The sequence below is a fragment of the Oryctolagus cuniculus genome, chromosome 5 (genome assembly GCF_964237555.1).
Source record: "Oryctolagus cuniculus chromosome 5, mOryCun1.1, whole genome shotgun sequence".
Lineage (NCBI taxonomy): Eukaryota > Metazoa > Chordata > Mammalia > Lagomorpha > Leporidae > Oryctolagus > Oryctolagus cuniculus.
In genome coordinates, this window is record NC_091436.1 from 94,915,965 (window position 1) to 94,936,741 (window position 20,777).

General features: G+C 38.1%; 1 protein-coding gene across 1 annotated transcript in view; it reads right to left on the minus strand.

Moving 5' to 3' along the window:
- The window catches only part of MEI4 (meiotic double-stranded break formation protein 4), a 255,080-nt gene extending 238,773 nt beyond the window's left edge, over positions 1-16,307 (minus strand). The window contains exon 1 of the mRNA XM_051854544.2: positions 16,082-16,307. Within this exon, the coding sequence (XP_051710504.1) occupies positions 16,082-16,094 (13 nt within the window). The 5' untranslated portion in view covers positions 16,095-16,307. The remainder of the gene's footprint in view (positions 1-16,081) is intronic.
- Between the last annotated feature and the right edge of the window lie 4,470 nt (positions 16,308-20,777).

The following is a 20,777-nucleotide window of genomic DNA, read 5'->3' on the forward strand; positions in this document are numbered from 1 at the left end:
ATTAAAAAAATAGCATCTTTCTTTGTGTATTGGCTTAGGCAAAAGTTAGTGTTACTCTAGTGTGTCAATCCTTTCACCAAAAGGAATTCACCTAAATATTCTCATAGCAAAATATATTATTCCTATATAATAATAAGTACCACTATCCCCCCACCTCTCTCTCTTACACACACACACACACACACACACAGGGCTCAGATCTGGACTTTTCAAAAATAACATACTGAGGCCATGTGAAGAGTTAAAGAGGCCAAGTAACTTACAACATCAAATGTATACACATATTTGAAATATTTTTTTAGAAAGTGCCCCAAAAAGAATCTTTTTAAACATAAATAAGTCACCCAGCCAGGGTGCCATTCATAAAATTCGTATCAGAATTCAAACAACATTTTATAGCAAAACACTCAGTACTTAAGGCATAAAACAAAGTTCATCTCTCCCATGAAGCCTTATGTCTCCATCCAAAGTGATTTCCTTTCTCTAAGCTCTAGCTAGAGTACTCACCACCTGAACAGTTGATTCTATCAATCACCTTTCTCTTTTGTCTTTTCTTTCTAGCAGGACTAAGTTCCTTGAGGGTCATGCCCTCTTCTCCTTTATTCCTCCAACTAAACTGTCGTGATCTTCTGAATAAACAGTTGTGTTCTCAATTGAATTGGGTAGCAGGGATCTAAGCCCCAGAATTTAGAACAGAGTACCTTGCAGGGTGAACCCTGCTGTGGCTTTGCCAGCTGAGTGACAGAGCAATCTCTGTGTCTTACTTCATGCAAGACACTAAAAACGTATTATAAACAACCTCATAGGATAGTTATAAAGACTAAAGAACATCATGGCTAAAAGGTACATAACAGTATCTGGAAAGTGGTAAGGATTTAAGAATTATTACTTATCAGGACTAGAGCTGTGGCATAGCAAGGTAAGCCTCCTCCTGCAGTACCTGCATCCATTTAGGCATTGGTTTGATTCCCAGATGCTCCATTTCTGATCCAGCTCCCTGCTAAAGCACCTGAGAAAGCAGCAAATGATCCAAATGGTCGGGCCCCTGCACCCATGTGGGAGACCCCAAAGAAGCTTCTGGCTTCAGCTTTGGTCTGGCCTAGCTACAGTCATTATGGTCATTTGGGGAGTGAAACAGCAGATGGAAGATTTCTCTCTCTCTGTCTCTCCCTCTCTCTCTGTAATTCTGCCTTTCAAATAAATAAATATTTAAAAACATTGTTACTTATTATCATTACTAGTAATTCTACTAATATAGCTATTCTACTATAGTACTACATATTTGGGGAGGAGGTAGGAGAAATGAGTTTCAGAATTTCCTTTGACCACATAATTCCTCATTCTGAACTCTATGTCCCTTTATTAGTTCAATCATTACATTGACTGATATATTCCTTGACAGCAAATCAGTATACTTGAATCTAAAATGCAACTCTTGCATAACTGAAAATGATTAGTCAATTCTGTACTCAAATGTTCACTATTCTAGCAATGGTAATTATTTATTTAACAAAAACTAATATCATGATTGTTGCTAAGTATAGTTTTAACCAACCCTGTATCCCTGATATCCCTGGTGAAATAACTTAGTTCAATTCAAATATATTTTGTAAAATCATAATGATATTTCATACATCCAGCACAAATACAGATTTTTTAAAATCCATATTTCTACTCCCTACCCATTTGAAACAGAATGTAAATGAAGAATTCATTAATTGGTCACTATTCTACCACACCAAATATTTTTGCAAGGCTTTGGAATTTTGTTATGATAGATTTATAGCATTCTAGAGAAAGCAACCATGTGATTAAAATACATATTACATCAAATTAAAAATAAGTTTAAATAAGCAGCTTTGGGATTTTTCAGGCAATCTGACCAAACATGATTCTGCAGATTTAAATTCAGAACAGTTTGGCACAGCACTAACTGCTGATAGCATTATTTGATCTGGGTAGACATGCAAACATTCAACCAAAAAAAGGCATGTGTTAATAATTCATAGGTCTAGAGTCAACTCACTAGGGTAAGGAAAGTATATCTTTTTATTTTTCTTTTCTATATCCCAAGATGCATTTTTGCTGTGAGGAAATTCTTCTCTCTGCAGCCTGCCAATAGATCACTTGTGACAATCAGATGATCTGCTGACCTCAGTTGTTTTCTTCCATTAAGACAAGGCAGCATGCTAGCTCAACATTCCCATCATTAAACCACAAGACAGAAATCAGTCTGGAAACTCAGAACTCCCTATACCACCATTATTCTTAGTCCCACAACCCCCTTTAAGTAGGTGAATAAGATTTCCTTGGGAACTATCATACTAGCAGAAAGCCTGTTTTCTAGACTGCTCAGGCTGGGAGGCAAAATAAGTTCTTACTACTGCCTTGGGCCTTACCTAATCTCCTATTTGTAGATGCTAAACATCCTGAATTCTGCTTCCCTTGTCCTGTTCATTCCCCTTCATTTACCCACTCCAAAGATTATATCAACATGAAAGCAACCAACTTGTCAGGATTTTGACTGCTTTCAGCAAATATTTTGTAGCTGTAAGATACATTGTCAATCAGAAATCAAGATGATGTAAAGAAAAGGTGATATATATATATATATATATCTTTTTTTTTTTCTTTTTGACAGGAAGAGTGCACAGTGAAAGAGAGAGACAGAGAGAAAGGTCTTCCTTTGCCGTTGGTTCACCCTTCAATGGCCGCCGCGGCCAGCCCACTGCGGCCGGCACACTGCACTGATCCGATGGCAGGAGCCAGGTACTTATCCTGGTCTCCCATGGGGCGCAGGGCCCAAGCACTTGGGCCATCCTCCACTGCACTCCCTGGCCACAGCAGAGAGCTGGCCTGGAAGAGGGGCAAATGGGACAGAATCTGGCGCCCCAACCGGGACTAGAACCCTGTGTGCTGGCACCGCAAGGCAGAGGATTAGCCTAGTGAGCCGCGGCGCTGGCCCAATATATATATATATATATATACACACACACATATATATACATATATATATCTCAATATACATATACACACAATGGAATATTATATAGCTATAAAAAGAATGATATTCTACCATTTAATTCAAAATGGATGCAACTGGAGGATGTTATGTTGAGTGAAATAAACCAGACACACAAATACTACATATTTTCCCTTATATGACAAAGCAAAAATTAAAAAGAAAAAGAAATCAAAAAACCAAAAAAATAGAAATGACTGTGTGTATCACTATTGCTGCTAATATAGTTTTGTACAACTTTGTTTTATAACACTGTCAAGCCAATGGTTAAGAATGTTATACTAGTATAGTTTTAATGATCTTTGATTACTTTAAAATTTGCTGTATATTGCCAAAATGGTCACTATTCTCTTCAATTATTGTTTATATATATTCCCACTAAACCAGGGTCTTTTTGCTTTGTACTTATTAAACATCTTACGTGCTGAAATATTAAGCCTTCTTACGATAATGTAAATTTAAAATATTTTATCTCAAAAACTAAAAAAGAAAAAAAAGGGAGAGGAATAAAGGTGGGAGGGAGAGGGAAAGAAGGTGAGGCAGGAAGGGAATATAATTATATTCTTAGAATTTCATCTATGAACTATATTGAATCTGGTAAAAACTAATTAAAAAATCTTAAAAAAAAATCTGAAAGAAATCAAGATAATTAATGGCTAAAATGAGATCATAAACAGGAAATTCAATGACTTGTTACTTTAAACTTTAAATTTGTGCACATTTACCCACTCAATTGTGACCTTGCATTCCTTGAAAATGAAACCAGTGATAAGCTACATTTTTTCTTTCAATTTAAGTAACATCTTGGAATTTCAGAATAACAATATTTCTCTCTAGGGAGTCCAGCTCAGATAAATATTTTGTCAGAAAATACCTTTGGGACACAAGGAAATTAATGGACCAATACATACATGAATGATACTGTTGTTATAATTTTAGAGGGAATAATCACAAAATAAACAAGCAAAATATGTGTATTTCACATGGATAAAAAATATTTAGAAAATAAATTCTGGTAAGAAGATAAATCATTGTTTGCAATTTTAAATAAAGTCAAGAAATACTTCAATTACCAAGTGATTTATAAGTAAAGATGTTGAAAAGGGACACAAGTGGAAAACTATGCTGATGTGGAAAATCATAAAAAAGTGAGCCAAGGAGAAGCTGAAAGCTCTGAGGTAGGTTTGTAATGTGAACACTTCTCCAAGCACCATCTTATGTGACTCAACAATAAAGCTGCATATTAGGGTAGCTATTAGGATCCTGGTTTTTTAAATATTTATTTATTTACTTGAAAGTCAGAGTTACACAGAGAGAGAAGGAAAGGCAAAGAGAGAGAGGTCTTCCATCCACTGGTCACTCCGCAGATGGCTGCCACAGCTGGAGCTGCGCCAGTCCGAAGCCAGGATCCAGGAGCTTCTTCTGGGTCTCCCACGTGGGTGCAGGGGCCCAAGGATTTGGACCATCTTCTATTGCTTTCCCAGGCCATATCACAGAGCTGGATTGGAAGAGGAGCAGCCGTGACTTGAACCAGCACCCATATGGGATGCCGGCACTGCAGGCAGCAGCTGTATCTACAATGCCAGCCCCAGGATCTTGTTTCAGATGAGGGTCTGAGATTTAGCTATTTTGCAACTTGCCTGTCATAAGGCAAGCAGTGGTGCTGAGATTTTACATTAGGTGTTATAGCTTGTGCTAGAGGTTTTTCTCTGACACTAACTGCTTTACTACTGTGTTCAATTCTATATATTGTAGATTATCGGAAACAACCAAAAAAGTCTGTTAGAAAAGGTGATGGTAATGCTGAGGAGTCTGCAATCCACACAGGACTGCCAAAAAAGAAGAGATTCCGAGGAACACAACATCTGAAAGGCTACCAGGTAGAAGAGCAAAGAGAGCTGCTCAGGAAAGCAGAAGTGGAACCAATATGTGCAAATTACACGGAGACAAATTTCCAATAAATAGATGAATAAGACACCTAATTATAGAAGCTGTCTAACAATGGAATGAGTTGTCCTAGAAAGTTATGAAATTCCAATTAGGGGAGTTACTCAAGCAGAGGCGGAATGGCCATCTATCTGAGATAAGAACAGATTTGAGCCGTTATGTGAAGGCTACATAGATTGACCAATATCTTTTCCAATTCTGAGGCTATGATTACACAAGCAGACAGGCAGAATTCTGTGGCAGTTCCAGCTGTGAAGTCAGGAAGCTGGATTAATACCCAGGATCCATTCTCATAAACTTTGTTTACTTACCCTCTAGAAGCCTCAGTCTGCTTATCTAAAATATGAGGCATATTTTAGGCAGAAATGATCTCTTAGGATTGCTGTGAGGATTAAAATGAGATAATCCATATAAAAGACACAAGACACTGCGTGGCACATATTAAGAGCTTGCAAGACTATTATGAAACAGATACATGTATTTAGGAACACTGTATAAAGTACATATGTGTGTGAATAACATGTGCAAATTTGTTTTTTCTCTGTTTTTACTTTTACTCAGCAGCAAGAATTCAATGTCCAAAGCTAAGTCAATGACAGGATGATGATGTTAACATTAACAGTAGTAACAAATATTTTAAACAGTCAGTTCTTTGCCTGATCATTTAATTTTATGTCTCTATTGTAAGAGAAAACACAGAAGACTTCATCTTTTAAACATTTAAGATACTGCTTTAAAACTTATGAAAAGAAAGTCAACATTTTATAATGAAAAATTATTTGAAATTCAGGGTCTTTTAGCATGAGAACGAATACCTACCAGTCTTGCACCTGTGCATTTGATAAGTATATTTCTGTATGAGTGTGCAAGTACTGAAGTATAAATGTATTGTAGCCATTTGGGGAGTGAACCAGCAGATGAAAGATCTCTCTCTCTGCAATTCTGGCTTTCAATAAATACATAAATCTTAAAAAAAAGTAATCTGTAAGAAAAAGGGGAAAGTATGATATATTGATACATAAAAAAGGAAGATTTTCTTTTTATGTGCTTGTTTCTTTATCTAATATTCTAGAAAAGGTTTTGTAAATAGATGAAGATAAATAAAAAATGCAATTTATATGATCAAAATTGACATTTTGAGATTTAATTATTGTTTACAACATTTGTATCAACTATTGAGGAACAGTGTTTTTTTTCTTCTTACTATTTGTTGAATTCTTTACTTAGTGGCAGGTTAAGCTTATGATTATAAAATAAACTGAAAGTATGTCAAATCAAAAGAAAGAATAAGAAGGGAAGGTAGAGGGGGAGTGGGAGCAGGTGCAGGAGGGAGGGTAGAGTGGGAAGTATCACTATGCTCCAAAATCTGTATTTATGAAATACATGATGAAATTTGTTCACCTTTCAGTTTAAGTTCATAATTGATCATAATGATAGCATTAAGTATCAAAGGGATCACATAAACAAGATGAGTGTCTGCTAATACTAACTGGTAGAATTAAAAAGGAGAAAACAACCCAACATGAGAAGTGGGATACACAGCAGACTCATGGAATGGCAGATGTCCTAAACAGCACTCTGGACTCAGAATCAGCCCTTAAGGCATTCAGATCTGGCTAAAAAGCCCATGAGAGTATTTCAGGCATGGAAAGCCAAGACATTCTGGCAAAAAATAAATAAATAAATAAATAAATAAAATAAAATAAAATAAAATTACCTAAATGAAAGATCTCTGTGAGTGAGATCCCAGTGGAAATAATGGGCGATCAAAGAAGGAGATACCTTTCTCTGAAGGGAGGAGAGAACTTCCACTTTGACTATGGCCTGGTCTAAATAAAATCGGAGTTGGCGAACTCAAGAGGCTTCCATAGCCTTGGCAGCTCAGGACAAGAGCCTCAGGTGATTACGGATGTCATAAATAAAAGAGTGTCAATTGTTAAATCAACAATAGGAGTCACTGTGCACTTACTCCCCATGTAGGATCTCTGTCCTTAATGTGTTGTACTATGTGAATTAACGATAAAACCACTGCTCAAGCAGTACTCTATACTTTGTGTATCTGTGTGGGTGCAGTCTGTTGAAATCTTTACTTAGTATATACTAAGTTTATCTTCTGTATATAAAGATAATTAAAAATGAATGTTGATGAAGAATGGGATGGGAGAGGAAGTAGGAGATAGGATGGTTGTGGGTGGGAGGGAGGTTATGGGGGGGAAAGCCACTATAATCCAAAAGTTGTACTTTCAAAATTTATATTTATTAAATAAAAGTTAAAAAAATAAATTTGTTCATCTTATATAAATTTAAAAATGTGTATGCATACATACAGACATACCCATATGATGCTTTCTCTTTTAAAATAAAGGAGCTAAACTGCAAGCCCATGGCTACATTTAAAGCAGTTCTATGCATGTAAAATGATTCCACCTATTTTTTATCAGGGACAAGCACTGTATGTGTATGTGTGTGTGTGTGTGTGTGTGTGTACATATTAACAGAAAATGAAGGAGAAATAAATATAGAAAAAGGTGTTTCTATATACTGAAGTCTGGAAATCCTTCTAGATGGTAGATGTGAGTTAACAATTTAAGATTAATTTGTCATTATTCTTATCATTCTGGACCAACTGACATTTATTATTCACAGAGAAAACATCTAGGAATGGACCTGAAGGAAGTCTGCACTTTAGGGTACTATGGAAGGTATCATTGTGTTTTATTTGCAGCAGAGTGCTCAATGCTTTGGAAAGTCATAGTGTGGTAGATTACAGAAAGAAAAGCAATTACTTTCAAAAATAGTATTTGTGTGACACAATAGTGTATGTAAGGATTTGTATCCACAACATACTGATATTCCCACAAACCCTGTGAGATAATTTTTATATGCTTTATCAATAAGCAAATAGATGGTCAAGTAGTAACATGGACAAAGTCACATAGGTTGACACAAAGATACACTTTCACAGGGCCGGCACTGTGGTGTAGCTATTAAAGCTGCTGCCTGTAGTGCTGGCATTCCATATGGGTGCCGATTTGAGACTTGGCTGCTCCACTTCTGATTCATCTCCCTGCTAATGTGCCTGGGAAAGCAGTAGAAGATGGCCAAAATCCTTGGCCCCTGTACCCACGTGGGAGACCCAGAGGAAGCTCCTGGCTCCTAGCTTCAGATCAGCTCAGTTTTGGCTATTGCAGCCATTTGAGGAGTGAACCATTGAATGAAAAACCTCTCTCTGCCTCTGCCTCTCTGTAACTCTGCCTTTCAAATAAATAAATAAAACTTTGAAAAAAATATACTTTCACTCATTCTATGTTGCTTGCCATGTGAACACAGTAAATTAGCACATTTGAGACACATAATCTATTTTAATACATTTCAAGTATAAAAAGTTATTTAGCAGCAAATCCATATTGAATATATTATATGGATTCTCAAGAATTTGTATCAGAAGGGATGATCCAATCTGTCATTCAAAGAATCAGGGATCCAACCCAGCTCCATGGATATGAACAATATTGAAAATCTGATTATATAATGATCAACTCTTAGAAAATCCTTCCAGACCTGCCACACCTTCTGCTTAATAACCCCAGGACCATCTCTGACAAAAAAAAAAAGAGCACAAAGTCTGCTTTCCCCAATTCTCATGCAAGGATCTCAGGAAAACACTAATTCTCTCCTTTGAGAGAATCCTCAAGGTCAATTCTCATAACATTCGCACATAGTAGTATTAAGGCTCCTTTTCATGCTTGCAGCCTACTCTGACGAGTGTCTCATTTGTCAAAATCGCTCTCCAATGTCATTTGCTGCTAAACTTCCAATTCTGTCACAAGCATAACCAGTTACTACCTTTGAATATTTGTCTTAATTCTACCCAAGATGATACTAAGTTGTTGAATAGTCAGAACTCACTAACAGTTCAGACTAATGGAGAAACACCTATAATCATTTTTTTCCAAAATTTCTTGTAAGCTAAATCTGTACTAATACACCTGATTCTGTTGAAGACCAAAAATACTGCCACGCTCCCAACTTCACTTCTCTCTGTCGCCCACGGAACACAAAACTAAAAGGAGTCTCAATGCTTCTGTAACCAACCAGAGGCTCTCATGGTTGTGAGTCTTTGTCCATATTGTCCACTCTGATTGATACACCCTGCCCCCATTTCTCTTGTTTTTAAAACAAATATGTTTTTTATTTATTTGAAGGGTAGAGTTACAGAGAGAAATGGGGGGGGAGGGAAGGAAAGAAGGGGGGGAAAGAGAGAGAGAGAGCGAGCCTCCATCTGCTGATTCACTCCTCAAATGGCCCCAATGGCCAGGACTGGGCCAGGCCAAAGCCAGGAGTCAGGAGCTTTTTCAAGGTCTCCTCAGTGGATGCAGAGGCCCAACCACTTAAGCCATCTTCTGCTACTTTCCCAGGTGCATTAGCAGGGAGGTATATCAGAAGCGGAGCAACCAGGTCTTGAACCGGCACTCATATGGGATGCCAGTGTCGCAGGTGTCAGTTTAACCCACTCAGCCACCACTCCAGCACCATCAAAACTTTCTACTCACCCTTCAAGGTCTAGGTCAGCTACCTTTTTTCTGAAGATCTCAAGATTTACCCTTCACTTTGAGCTCCATTAACTGCTCCCATATCTGCATTTTCACAGCACTCTGGTACCATCTTACCACAAGGTAGTATAATTATAAAATACATATTTGGGGGTCTCTCTCCCATTGACAGGAAGTTAGCTCATCAGAGGCACGCACCTGTACTCCATTACACATGAATGATGACAATAAGCATTGGAAAATGGATTCCCCCCACAAAGGTTTATATGCAATAACTTTGGTCTTCAGTGAAGCAAGAGTGAGATGGTAGAGCCTCTTAAAGTAGAAGGCAATTAGATCTTGGAAGAGCCCATCTCAGAAAGGGTTTAATGCTATGGTACAGGACTGCAGCAGGTCTCTAGTTGTTGGTCTAGTTCCTGGAAGAGCAGGTTGGTAAAAGCCTTGCACCTACCCTAAATCTCTTTTCCTTACACACTGCCTGCTATTGTCACACACATTCCTGCCACTGTGATCTGTCCACCATGAGGGCCTCACCAGAGGACAGCAGATGCTGCCTGCTGTGATTTGTATGTGGTTTGTCTTTCAAGGGTTCATGTGTTGCAGACTTTGCCCTCCATCTGACAGTGCAGAAATGATGTGAAACCTTTACAGGTGGGGCGTAGTGGAAATAACTGTATCATTAAGGGCACTGCCCTTGGGAGGAATTGATGCAGTTTTTATAGGATCCTCATTAGTTTTTCATAAAAGGGTTATTATAAAAGAGCAAGCTGGACTCCTGACTTACTCTCTGGCTCCCTGTCTCACCAGGTTAGCTCTCCCTCTTGCACATAATGGAAATGAGCCAGGCATGTGAAAATTTAAAAAGTTAGCAACTGACCATATGGTTTGATTCAGTACCCTTCTCAAGGATTTTAAGCAGTAGCCATCTTTTTAGAAAAGCTAAGATACTGAGAATTTTTCTAATATTTAATACTAAAGATATTTACACCAACAATATAGTACAAGCTATACTGACAGGATCTCTGAATTAAAATGCTTGTTTCATTTACTATCTGCAAACATACTATAGTTACTTGCTCTTATGCAGCATTTAATTTTTACTCATTTTATTTATTTGAAAGGCAAGAGAGACAGACAGAACTCATCCATCCTGATTTACACCTCAAATGCCTGCAAGGGCCAGGGCTGGACTAGGTCAAAAACTAGGGGCCAGCAACTCAATCCATGTCTTCCACATGGGCAGCAGGAACTCACGTACTTCAGCCAAAACTTGCTGCCTCCAAGTGTGCTCATTAGCAGAAAGCTAGACTATAGAGCTAAGCCAGGACTCAAATTGAAGAATCCTATATTCTGTCAGCAAACATTCAGCACCACTTATTGGTTGTGCCAGGCACTGGAGGTAAGCATGCCCCTTCCTTCATGCACTTTTGATCCACTGGGGGAGGCAGGAAAATAATAAACAAAGCAAAACTAATTCATGAATAATAGAACTTTAGATAAAATACAAACAGCTCAGAAGAGAAAAAAAAAAAAAAAACTAGCTTTCCCTACCATTTTCCTTAGAGATAAAAAGAAATAGATCATAAATGATCTACTACTGTAAAACTCATTTTGGAAAATCTTAAAAGAATCATAAACATGTTTTGTTTTGTTCTCTTTTTAATCATCCAAGGGACAGCTATTCATGAAAACAGAAGGCAGATGTAGCAAAAGGCGCAATCAATAGCAGCCTCTGAAATACATTTTCTAACAATGATATTAAAGATTAAGAAAGTCACATCTTTCTCACCAACAATCAAAATTCCTTTCTAATGGGTTGCTTTTAGTCTTCAATTCATCCAGATTAAACTAAAGCACACATTAAATACAAGAGGACTTATTTTCTCAAGTTCTGCCTGGTAAAAGAAATCTAATCACAAATGAATGAGGAATGAGCTCACTGAATAAATCAGAAAGAAGAATTAAAGAAGCTGACAGGTATTTTATAGGCCTGTTAAAAAATAAATTGGACTTTCAATATAAAAATTGGCTTAAATAAATGGTACTCTTAAGAATTTGCTTTAGAATATTTCCTTAAAGTCAATTGGATTATCAATCAAACATTATTGCATTTCCGTATATTTTATTTTTAAACTACAAGGGACATAATAATGGACATAAGCACAGAGTAAATGTCCAGAATAAATAAAAAAAAAGACTTTAAACCTGAGTCAGTCTACAAAAAAAGTTCAGTAGAACACTTTTATACTGTCCTCTAAAGTAATAAAAGTACGCACTTTTGATAATTTGAAAACTAAGCAGAAGAAAATAGGATAGCAGACTTTATCCTCTAAAGATATGCAATCTGTAAACTATTGTATCTCCTTGTGATAGAAAAAAAAACCTTTAAAGATATATAAATGAAACAATAGAAGGAAAAAAAATTAAATGATCATCAAAGACAATTATTCCCATCATGGGTGATATTTTAAAAGCAAAGGTGGGGAGTAAAGAGCAGAGTAGGATCATATCCCCCCTTCCACTTGCAATTAAGGGACGAGAAGACCTTCTTCCTTCTCATATTCATCAGGTGCAGTAAGCAGTACTGTGCAATTATCTCCTCGCTGGCAGGAGCTGAGCTAGATTCAGGGAGTCACCAGCCAACAAGACAATTCGATCTCCTCCTTACAGAACTCTGAGCTGACTACCAGTCATCTCACTCTAACACTCCCTGTGTGCAGAAAGGACTCTCAGAGGTGTTGAAAATCACAGCTTGGCAAAGTATGGCCCACAGGCTAGATCTGGATGGCCTTTTTCTACAAACCATGCTCTACTGAAACAGCCATGTCCATTTCTTTCTGTATCACTTCCTTTGCATTGTAACTTCAGAGCGAAGTAATTGCAACTGAAACACTACAGTATTGTCTGCAAAGCCTGAAATATTTACTCTCTGGCACTGTACAGAAAACGTCGACCCTTGCTCTAAATAAGACTTAATGCTTTAAGGACTCCATGCTAAAAGACACATGCTCTTGTTCATAAAGCATCCCTACTTACAAATAATCATGAGGGCAGTTGGCTTTTTCTGGATTGTATTTATACCTTCATAAGTTTTTATTATGCTTTATTTTCTTTCATTGTTAAAGTAGTTAAAAGGATCAGGTGTCTAATATCTTCTAACAGCTTATTCTCTCCAGATAATGATAACATTATACTATATTTACTCTTTTGATTGATCAGAGTACGTCCATGCCATATAAGGCCCACTTAGAAGAAGAAATGATCTTCTTCTCTAAATCACGCCAAACAAACTTCCAGAGGTGATTTTAGGCTATCTTTTAAACCGAACAATAAAATTGATTGTAAAGAAAGCACTTAGCAGGCACTCAAGTGCTATATAAATGCAAAATCCTAGCAGCAACAGCACCTTTGCTACCCTGCACATACAGGAGTAGATGCTTATTCCCCAATCACTTGACCTAGAGAGCATTAAAATTTAAATGAAAGAAAAGAAAGGATTAGCTTTCATTGGTGGTTATCAAAACTCCTAATAAGAAGTGACAGGCTGTGTGTTGCCTGTGGTTCCTCCAAAGGAGTTAAGAGGCTAAATCTGTGGTAGTTGTGGCTGACCATCAATTTACCATTCCCAAAACCCCCTTTTTCCTCTAATGGGAATCAATGTGGCATGAATAAAATTAATTGGTCACTTAGTTCACATTTAGTCACCTTAACACAGCAATACAGTTCTTGAGAAAATCCTTGAAAAGCCTTGGTTCCTGAAAAATTTCCCTCTCCATCAACATGCTGGAAAAACATATTTCAAGTGCCCAAAACGGGAGACTGAGCTGAGAAGTGAACAGAAAAACCAGGAGTAAATGATAGCAGTGTAAGAGACAGCTGCATAGGGAAGGGATGGCTGACTTACTATGAAGGGTGATCTTTTTAACTTTTTTTAAATTTTTAGAAAAGATTCATTTTATTTATTTGAAGCAGTTACAGAGGCAGAGAGAGAGGTCTTCCACCTGCTGGTTCACTTCCCAAAGGCTGCAATGACTGGAGCTGGGCTGATCTGATCTGAAGCCAGGAGCCAGGAGCCTCCTCCTGGTCTCCTACATGGTTGCCAGGACTTGGGCCATTCTCCATTACCTTCCCAGGCACATTAGCAGGGAACTGGATTGGAGGCAGAACACTCAGGATGCGAAACAGCGCCCATATAGGATGCTGGCTCTGCAGGCCAGGGCTTTAACCTACTTTGTAGCACCAGCCCTGAAGGGTGGTCTTTTTAAGATACCAATACCCTGGGGCCAACACTGTGGTGTAGTGGGTAAAGCCGCCTCCTGCAGTGCCAGCATCCAATATGGGCACCGGTTCGAAACCCGGCTGCTCCACTTCCGATCCAGCTCTCTGCTATGGTCTGGGAAAGCAGTGGAAGATGGCCCAAGTCCTTGGGCCCCTGCACCCATATGGGAGACCTAGAGGAAGCTCCTGGCTTCGGATCAGCACAGCTCCGGCGTTGCAGTCAATTGGAGAGTGAACCAGCTGATGGAAGACCCCTTTCTCTCTGCCTTTCCTTCTCTCTCTGTGTAACTCCGACTTTCAAATAAAATAAATAACTCTTAAAAAACAAAAAGATACCAATACCCTGAAGCCATGTCAGTTCCTTCCAATACAGGAGATCCTACTCTCTTCTTTTGTATCAGTTATCACAGCTGCAGTGAATAATTCCTTATATTACTAGTTTGACTCAGTGGCGAGTTCCATCGAGCCCATTACCTGTCTGTTCAGCATAGATATCCCTGTGACTAACACATGATGAGCACTGAAAAAATATGAACTGACCTAATTAATGAATAGACTGATAAGCAAACTAAATTTAAGTAACTCTACTGATGCATTAGAAAGTTACAGTTATTCTGTGATATGCTCATGAAAAATAACAAATAGGATATTCTTGTCCACATGCATCATAAGCAATATTCTAATATGCACTGGTGGCATACCAACTCTTAGATCTTCATCAACCATCTGCTCTTTAACCTCTTCCTGTATCTTAACTTCCAATTTCAATATAAAATAATGCTCCGTTTCTTCCAGATTTAAAAAGAAAAAAAAAAAAAAACTCTCCAATCACTCCCACCTGACCAATCCATTCTTATCCAGGGTTGCAAATGATGCCAATCCCCTTTCCATTTCTGTGTAGTATCTGTTCCTGTTGTCTCAGCAGCACTATTTCCCTGATTATTCCTCTATAAGTAAAAACATGTCTACTTTTTCTTCAAGTTATTAATATCTCATATTTATGACAGCATCAGCCGCCTTCTAACTGATCTCTCAGTTCCCCGCACTCAATAATCTACAATGTATGTTTACCTCAATAAAGCTTCAAAGTGACCTGGTCTGATGGCTCCATTATACACATCCTATTCAAGAGCTCAAATATTTTCTGATCTTCACCACAATATCCACTGGATTTCTTACATGCTTACATACACGAAAGCACAATACGAGGTAAGATTTTCTAAGTTTTAACAAGGCCTCCCAAACATTGTCATTCATGTAATACAACAGCTGTTATTCATTTAAAAAAATTTTAAAAGCTCAGAGATATCAATGAATGCTCCTGAGCTCCATTCTCAAATTTTATATCTGTATTAAGTCATTTGTGGTCCATCGCCCTGCCCGGGAAAATCATCCACATGAAAGTCATCCAAACTATTCATGTTTTTTATACCATGTCATCTAAAACCTATCCGAAGCAGTAACTTTTCTCAAATAAAAATAAGCAGAATGGCGTATAGCAATTTGGAAATCTGTGCCAAATGCCTGAGTCTCATATCAGCCACACGAGATACTGCAAATCTGTTTCAAAAAGAAAAGCCGACTGAAACAGGCCCAGGAAAGTGATCAGTGAGTGTAATTAATCTGATAATCGTAGTGCTACTAAAAAATACACCTTATTCAGGTAGAGTCCGTGTCACTCAGTTTTTTCTAAATGAGGTGCATTTTATGAATATTGCACTATACATTCCTTTATTATCTATGGTTCCTGATGGAATTCAGATTCAGAATGGCTCTCTGCAATGCCAGACTATGCAGCCAGCCCAAGCCTTCCTTATTTCAGCCCCAGCAGCTTCTCCAGGCATATTTTCTGCCACTTCAGACACTCCCAGCACACTCAAACACTATTCTCCAACCCCGCCTCGCTCTGACTAACCCAGCCATCTGCAGTGTACTCCCCTCTCCTGCCCCTATTTTCCAAACACCCGCTACTTACAGCATCTTAAAGGGCCGCCTCCTGTATCCCATACCCCTTTATGGGACCCATTCTAACCCCTGAATGTTTCCCATACGTAAGCCTGTGCGATCCGTACGACAGGAGACTATGTCTGTCCACCTTTGACACCTACAACACTTTACACAGGGTCTCAAATATTGTGGACGCTCAAAAAAACATCGTTCAACGAGCAGATTTGCTAGCACCACCACAGGCTTCAAATCACAAGCCTCTGCTTCTCCAGGAAGCCCTGAGTATTATTTAAGTGGTCAAATCAATGCACATGTTCAGAGGCCTGGAACATACCAGAGAAATCCATACACTCGCGGCCGAGGCAGGGCAGATGCAATCTGGTTAATCAGGTAACTATGAACCTCCAACAGTGGGCGGGCTCACACGGTGAACGGCGAAGGGTGGGTTCTGGTGCCAATCCGGAACACCAGAAAGAGACGTGGGTCCACCAGGGCCAGGAGTGTGGCCGCCAGCCTGGAGAGGGGGCAGGCGAGATGAGGCGCTCTGGACAGCTGTGCGAGTGACCGTCCCAACCACCAGCCAAGGAGAGGCGCCCTCACGCGGCATGGAAGTGCCAAGGCAGGCGCCCATTCCCCACGGCGGAAGTTAAGAGTCGGCGCGCTGCCCTGCAGGTGGGCACTAGAACTGCAGAATGGGACTTGGGCCAGCGCCCACTACCGGCGGCCCTGGGAGAAGCGGGGACGGAAGTAGCCTCAAGACCACAAGCCCCAGAAGGCCCCGCGTGGACTCAGCGGGCTGGGGCAGATTTAACTTCCGCACTGGGAGGAAAAAGGGGAAAGCGGGTCTCCTTCCAAAACAGTGCTCGCTTTCTGCTGGGCTGGCCTGAAAGTGAAATTGAGGCCTTGAAGAAAATGGTGAAAAAATTTAAAAACAATTTAAAAAATTCTTGAGGAGAGTTAGCGTTGATTCTAATTGAGGGAGCCGGACGTGGGGACTTTCAGAACCGCTGAACACAGGGATTATCAAAGTTTGGATTTTCTAAAAGTGAATTGTTTTTTAAAGAAATCAGTATTTCTAATTTTTCTACCTTGCATGATGTATTTTAAAAATATATATTGTTAATCTTTTTTCTTCCCTACATCATTCTAAATTTTTAATATATTAGAATTCCAACTAGAGTCTAAGCCTTCTGAAGACAGATTCTCTGTGGTCTTTGATAGTATACCCAGGACTTGGTTGCTTTTGGGTAGACGTCTCAACACGTTTGTAGAATTAAATATCAATCAATCATTGTGAAATACAAGTCTGTTCGATTTAGTTTACTAAGTGGATGAAACTTTGTTAAGACATCTTTTTGCATTAACTGATTATTGTAAATTTCTTTAAAATGCTAAGCAGCACTCTCTAACCATCTACCCATTAAAGCAAGTTAATGATTTTAAGTCAACTGTAATTTGTTTAATGTATCGTTCTGTGTTATTCATGCAGAGGTGAATTTCAGGTAAACCAAGATTGAATTATCTTGGACTCCAACTTAATGAACACTAATTAATGGTTTACTGTCTTTTCTGTTCTTATTTGAGAAATGTAAAATCCAATCATCATTGTTCATCTCTCACAGATAATCAAGAGTCAAGTAGAGGAAATGTAGCAAGGTTGCATTGCATTGTGTATGTGAAATCACAATTCATTAATTAAGCAAATTAGATTGAACTCCTATTATGTGCCAGGTGCCAGGTACAGGGTGAGGCATAATCATTGCTCTATAAAAGTGCACATTTTGGTAATTACAAGAAATGGGTAAACAAGCTATAAAACTACAAAGTAATCATTAAAATCTTATGGAAAACTCCAGACCCGGTTTAAATAAAATTTTATTATTTTTACCAAGTCTTATGCAGGTATCTGTCAAGTAACATTTACAGTTTTCTTTGGGCTTCTGACAATAGAGTGGTTGTGGATTTTCAAAAGTGTGAAGTGGAAAATAAGTCATAAAAATTGTATAAGTTTTGAACTAGTTTTTGGCTCACTCCCCCAGTGGAATATATAGTAAGCAATCACATATCTTAAAGTATTCAATTCTGTGCCTTTTAGAAACTACTTTTTTAAAAAACGCCATGATCCAGCTGTGCATGCATGATTCAAACCACTTTTCTAAAGGAGTTGATTAAGAACAGAGGGAGGTGAAAATGTGCAAAAGTGCACCTAAGGTCTTTTGCTCTTCCTGTTATTCATGACATTTCAATGCAAAGGATTTGAGCTGCACTCAAGTACATAAGCAAAATGAAAGGTCTTAGGAAATCATGCTTCTCTCATGTTATAGCTTCAAGGGAGAAAATTCATGGGGTGCCAACCTATATATGAATAGTAGAAATCATTAATGGTAATCATGTATAAATTTTTAGGGTCCAAATAAAAACAACAAGGAAAATGTTTTACCTCTGTGCAAAATATAAAACTGTAGATTAAAAAAAACCACTGTATTATTATGTATATTAAAGCCAGTTTAATATAAACTAAAAATAAATGAAATAGATAAAATGAGTGTAAAAATATAATCAGGAGCAATGTTAATTCTGAGATGGCTAGGTGAATCATAAAGGTCATAGGATCTGATAAAATGTCAAATGTATATATGATTTTTTTTAAAAAAACTGATGTAAGAAATGTTACTTATTTAAAAACTAAACCAATTTGCATTATTTCCTAATATAAAGTTATGAAAGTAGTAGAAAGCTGTTCTAGCACAAAGCAGAGAAATATCAAAAATTCCTAGGACAATGGAAGAGAAAATTAGTAGCTCTGTGTTCAATTCAGCACTTCCAGAAACTTCATTATGCTAGGAGCTCAGCATATAGAAGAAAGTCCTGTTCTCAGTAATCCTGTACCTTAATAAGGGAGCCAAATTTTGCCCATCAAGTATCATAAATAATAACTAGCAAGTACTGAATACACTCACTGTGTCAGGTAATCACAGACTGCAGGAATTAATTAATCCTCACAAAATCTTCATGGGTCAAGAGCCTATGTTTTCTAATTCTTCAGTGAGAAACGCGACCTCAGTTGATTAATTCATTCAAGGACATTCAACTTGTACTTGGTAGAACTAGGACTTTCACTTCACACTGTCCTACTCCAAACTGCACAAACTCAACCCTTTCACTTTAGCACAATCAGGAAGCAAGCTAAGTCTCTGCTTAGCTACCGCTCTTTAATTCCAGCCTTATGAGTGGTCTTTGAAAAGTTAATGGAAAATGAACTCTGCGTGGACTTACTTAAAATTTTTTTTCAAGGAAATAATACTTTAATTCCATTTCTCCATGAACATGTTTCAAGTGTCCTAATGTGAGCTCCCTTGTCAGAATGTTCTATCCACTAGTGTCTAAATCTGAAGCACCTGGCTTTGCAGCTTTTTTGTGTCAGTCTATTGGTTAAGCTGCTACCTGATGGTTTTTGATTCTGCTTTTGTGTCATATTCATACTGATTACCAGCTATTATTCCAATGAAAATATCTTCTTCAAAGGATTCTGTTAGCCCAACATAATATCAACAGATTATGAATCTATGATCATCATTCAACAGATTCATATATATATAGTTATTCCTAACACAAAATTAGTAATTTACACTGTCATTTGTTTAATTACTGATACTCTGCATGCCATGTTGCAAGTTGTTTCCCAACTATTTTTTAAAAGATTTATTTATTTGAAAGAGTTATAGAGAGAGATAGAGACAGAGAGAGAGGTCTTTCATCCGCTGTTTTTTCACTCCCCAGATGGCTGCAACAGCCGGAGCTGCACCAATCCAAAGCCAGGAGCCAGGAGCTTCTTCAGGGTCTCCCACGTGGGTACAGGAGCCCGAGGACTTGGGCCGTCTTCCACTGCTTTGCCTGGCCATAGCAGAGAGCTGGATCAGAAGAGGGGCAGCCAGGACTAGAACCGGCGTCCATATGGGATGCCGGCACTTCAGGCCAGGGCTTTAACTCTCTGGGCCACAGCACCGGCCCCCAACTTTTGGCAATTTCAAAAGAGCAAAATCCATGAAAATGTACAGACGTTTATGAAATGTGTGAAAGAAACAAGAAGTATATATTTTAAAAGTACTCGATTTTGAAGTTTCCAACTTAGAATTGCAAAAAGAGGAAATATTAAGAATATGGTTAAATAACAGCAGTTTTTACACATATAAATTGTATCATTTTAACATATTTAAAAATGCACACTACAAAAATGATCACTACCGATTTAAAGTATGTTACTTTACTTAAATATTTACAATTGTGACTTTTTAAAAGCATTTTGTTGGAAATTTATATTTTGAATGCACAAAGAAATGTTAGGCTTTAGAAGAAACATCAAAAAAGTAAAATCTATAAAGTGGACAATTCTTTGTCATATGAATATCTGTTCCTAAGTAATATGTCAGTTAGCTCAGTTTTCAGGTCTTTTTTTGGGGAATAAAACATTAGTTGGTTTTGTGTTGTGGATGAATAGTTTCACAGTTTTATTGAATTGATGAAAAGATATTCAAAACAAAATTAGACTAAATCACTAAATTTATAAACACCACAGAAATTATTTTCAGTTCATTAAGAAAGAAGAAAGATAATCTATTAAGCTATCAAGGGGCCGCCACTTGGGCATAGTGGGTAAAGCTACTGCCTGCAACACCTGTATCCCCCATGAGTGTAGGTTCAAGTCCTGGTGGCTCCACTTCCACTCTAGATCCCTGCTTATGTGCCTGGAAAGCAGTGAAAGATGGCCCAAGTCCTTGGGCCCTTGCACCCATGTGGGAGATAAGGAAGAAGCTTCTGGATCCTGGCTTCGATCTGGCCCAGCCCTGACTGAGGAATGAATCAGCAGCTAGAAGATTTTATTTTCTCTCTGTCTCTCTCTCTCTGCAACTGTGCCTTTTAAATAGATAAATCTTCAAAAAAAAAAAAAAAAGATATCAACTAACTGTAAACTTGGGCTAATGCTGGAAATCACTGAGGCAAGTCAGCAATTCAGAAAAGAGGTTTTAGAG